The sequence below is a fragment of the Nothoprocta perdicaria genome, unplaced genomic scaffold (assembly GCF_003342845.1).
Source record: "Nothoprocta perdicaria isolate Ctin4 unplaced genomic scaffold, notPer1 scaffold_75, whole genome shotgun sequence".
NCBI lineage: Eukaryota > Metazoa > Chordata > Aves > Tinamiformes > Tinamidae > Nothoprocta > Nothoprocta perdicaria.
In genome coordinates this window covers 666654-670558 of record NW_020456032.1, presented here as the reverse complement: position 1 = coordinate 670558, position 3905 = coordinate 666654, and the positions used below count along the sequence as shown (strand labels likewise).

Here is a 3905-nt window from a genome sequence, read left to right as displayed (position 1 = left end):
CCGCAGGAGCCCGCCCGCCGCACGGCCCTGCCCCGCACCTCCGGCTGCGAGTTGATCTTCACGTACACCCGGCCGAGGTCCGTGTCGTAGCTGTGGCCCTGGCTGATGCAGCCGCCCGCCGAGCGCCCCGCCGAGCGGAGCACCTCGGTGCGCAGCTCCCGCCTCAGCGCCTCCTCCATGGCGGCCGCGCGCCGCCGCCCTCACCGTGCCGCACCGCGGGCGGGGCGCGCACTGCGCCTGCGCAGGACAGCGGGTGGGGCCACTGCGCCTGCGCGGGTCAACCCGAGCCTGCGCGAGGGCGGCGCTGCGCTTGCGCRGAGGGGACATAGCGCGGCGGGCGGCGCTGAGCTGAGGGCGGCACTGCGCCTGCGCAGAGGAGGGGGGTGAACCGAGTTGTGGGAGGCACTGCGCCTGCGCGGAGGGCGCAACAGGGTTGTGGGCGGTACTGCGGCTGCGCAGCTGGGGGTAGAGAAAGGGTGGGAGCTACTGCGCATGCGCAGATGCAGAGGCGACGGCGCAGAGGGGCACTGCGCCTGCGCAGAGGGGCACTGCGCCTGCGCGGTGTGCGGGGCGGTGAGATGGCGGCCGCCACCGGGAGAGGTGGCGTTGGGAAGCGCCCCGGGGTGCAGGCCCGGTTGTGCGGCCGTGGGAGCCGCCGCTGTGCTCGGCCGGGCGGAGGGGAGCGCACCTGGCCGGGCCGGGTGGAGGTGCTGGCGGGGCTCTGGCCTCTGGGGAGCCTGCGAGATAAAAACGCTGCAGCAGAGCAATAGGTGTGACAACGGGCAGTAATTTCAAAATATTTTKATTTATTGGGCTTTCTGGCCATAGCAAAGGTGCCTTCTGATTCTCAGCAGTAATGAGAGCAGGTTGCTGTTACTGAGTAGGAGCAATGAGTACGTCAAAGTAAACTGCTATGACTGCTTCCTATTAAAGCTCATTATTGTTTCTGTTACTTAGTAGGTAACTCGTTTATTGCTATTTGTAATGCTAAAAATACAGTTTTTCAAGTGAGGCAGCAAGAGTTCTTTCTGTGATTTCTTTTTTTCTGTATTTAACACTTACTAAAGGAAATATGTTTTTTATTCTTCAAGGTCTCTGAACTTTACKTTTCAGGAGTTTTCATGCGTCTTTTTATCCTTTGCCTTTTTTTTCCTTTTATCTTGAAATTTTGAATGGGAATTAATATTTTGTCTTTAGCAGTAATTCTGGGTAGACTGTAGTCCAGAGAGAATGTGCTATCATGAGTGTTTTTGCTAGGATTTTGTGCTTTTGGCTATTTCTTGTGCACAAGCAATCTCAGAAGTGCCGGATTTATTGCATGTACCCAGACTGCAGAGCAGGTATGTAGCAGAAAAGGTGCTTTTTAGAACATGTGGAATTTCCACCCTTAGAAAAACTCYCAAGCTGCGGGTTGAGGATGTGACAGCTGTGGGTTGGGGTTTGCTGCCCCTCCGTGTGTGCGAGGCTGCTCGGGTGGGACCTGTTGCTGTGACTGTGTAGAAGGGCAGGTTCACTTAAGTGACTTCAGATGTTGGCTGTAGAGCAAGTTACCATCATGGACATGTCAGTGATAGTTTAAAGCCAAAGAAGCTGTTACTTAGTTCTAACCAGGGATGAATCCGTACCACAAATGCACAGGAACAGAAATCAGACTTTTTTTTTTTTGTATGCTGCAATTGTTTTCTATCACATACTAGACCYCCTGCCTCTTCTCATAACATTATCCTTAGGATAGTGTTTTGCGAAAGTTGGATTCAGCAGGCTGCAGTGGTTGATGAAATGTGGTTGTGATTATGTAGAGGAATCTTATTTTTTCTCCAGGAGCCTAGGAATCAACAGCAGCTGCTGTGGAAAATGATACTGTGAGTTATCTTTGAACATTCCTTCTTTTTCAGAGAATAAAAGGGTAACATCCATTCTAGGATCTACAGGACTTGCTTTCTCATTCAATAGCTTTTAAAGAACTGTGAGATTAGGAATGATTTAATCCACCTTTTTATTGTTAAATGACACTTCCGCAATTCTCTGATTTTTTTTTCTTTTTTTTTTTTCCTCCCTGCTTTTCACTCAGCAATGAGAAGACAATTGCAGTTTAAGTTGCAATAAATGTAGTGGAGTTAAAATAGATAGAAAAGGATAGTTTGGTCTTCAAATACAAAGCTGTAAGAACATACTTTATACAATCAAAAAAGAAGTTTGTCAACCTATACTAAAGAACAGAACAGCAAATGCCCTAGTAGAGCAATTGCTCTTAATTCCACTGAGTTTAGTTGGATTGTCCTTCGAGCTGGTTGCATCCTCTTGGCGAGGATGAAGCAGGAGTTTGGCCAAACCTGTACTGTCGAGCTCATTAAGTTCAAGGTGGACACAGTGACATTGCTGTTCGGGGTGCCGCGTGTCCCAGGCCCTTCTGCTCCCCATCTTGCCYTTCTGTGCCATAAATTACTGCCCCGCCTCGAAATAAGGTATTGAGTCCTGGCCCAAATGCGCTTCCAGAGGGCTTGGGAACAGCAGAGCCACAAGGGCTGTGTGGCGGAGGGAACGGCAATAATCCTTCCTTCCTTCCCCATCTCCCTTCTTTTCCGCCGTGTACCATTTGCTCCCGTTTGAGTATTTAAAAATTTGCAGTATTCTGTTGAGACCGTCACCTCTCCCTGTGCGGCTGGCCTTCGCCAGGTGCCGYGGCTCGCTTGCCACAGTGGCTAATTTCTTGTTTAAAATAGTGAAGGAGAAGACAGCTGGCGAGCCGGGCTGTGAGTTATGTGGTGAGTCATCGGCTGGTATGAGCCCTGATCCGGGTGGAAAAGCCCTGCAGCTGCTGATGTCTGCTGGCTGCTTGGCCGTGTGTATGGAACAGAAAAGATAATTGGTACGTGCAGCCTTTTCTAGTTTGTTTTTATATATATATAAATCTAAAATATACATTATGTCTTTTCAGGCTCTGAGCCTCTGTTTGTGTGAACACAGATGTTTTGTGGACTCTTTTTCCCGCTATATCCATGGATCGGCTGAGAGGGCAGTTCAGGAAAGATGTAGGAATTTCCATTACAGAAGGAGATCATTTGTAAGTCTGTCATGGAGATATGTTGTTAGGGCTTCTTTTTCCCCTTAATCATGACTTGCCTGGAAGGAGAAAAGTTAGTTTTTTAAAAAAATGCCTCAGATCCCCTGTATGAGCAGATAAGTACAGTGAAACGAAAAGTTCGATATCAAAATAATGAACAAATGACTAAAGTGTGGAGTTTAGCATTTTGTCTGATGATGCAAAGACGAGGGCAGAGTGTCGCTGTCGCCTCTGCAGACAAGTTTGTGCTGTCATGGATTAATTTTTCACCATAAACGTAGTGATTCCAGCTGCAGAATTTGGGGCACAGCCTGMATGAAAGGGAGGTCAAAGCCGAAGGACCTGCTCTCCTGACTTGGTGCAGAGAGAATTTTTGTGTCCTTGCACTAAGATGTTGTCTGCCTGTCTCCTACATACAAAGTATGTCATATTACCACGGGATTTCTTTGGCGGAAAGTTTTGGGAGAATGCTCATTTTTACTTCATTTTAATAATGAGAAAAATGGCTCTTTTTGAGGGTTAAAAAAAAAAAAAAAAGCTTTTCCAATAAATAGAACTGCCATTTTTGATGCAAAAAGACTATGTCTTTTTCAAAAAGTTTGTCTTTTTTTAATAATGATCAATAAATTGTTATTTTTTATGTATTCATTTTTTTACTGCTCTGGCCTGTATTTAGCCTAGTTCTATTTGATACGTGGGAAGAGTAGTAGCACATAGTCCTTATTTCTTATTCTTCAAAAATCAAGTGCTCTCAGCCCATCTCTCCCCAGYGTCCGGAGCGCTTTGGGCCTGCAGGAGCACCTGATGTGACTCTGGAATGCCGGCGGCTGGAAGGAAAACT

The 3905-nt window shown here is 47.9% G+C and overlaps 1 protein-coding gene across 1 annotated transcript in view; it reads right to left on the bottom strand.

Moving 5' to 3' along the window:
- Positions 1-179, bottom strand: part of FN3KRP (fructosamine 3 kinase related protein) — a 6638-nt gene extending 6459 nt beyond the window's left edge. The window contains exon 1 of the mRNA XM_026051427.1: positions 39-179. Coding sequence (XP_025907212.1) covers positions 39-179 — 141 coding nt within the window. The remainder of the gene's footprint in view (positions 1-38) is intronic.
- Between the last annotated feature and the right edge of the window lie 3726 nt (positions 180-3905).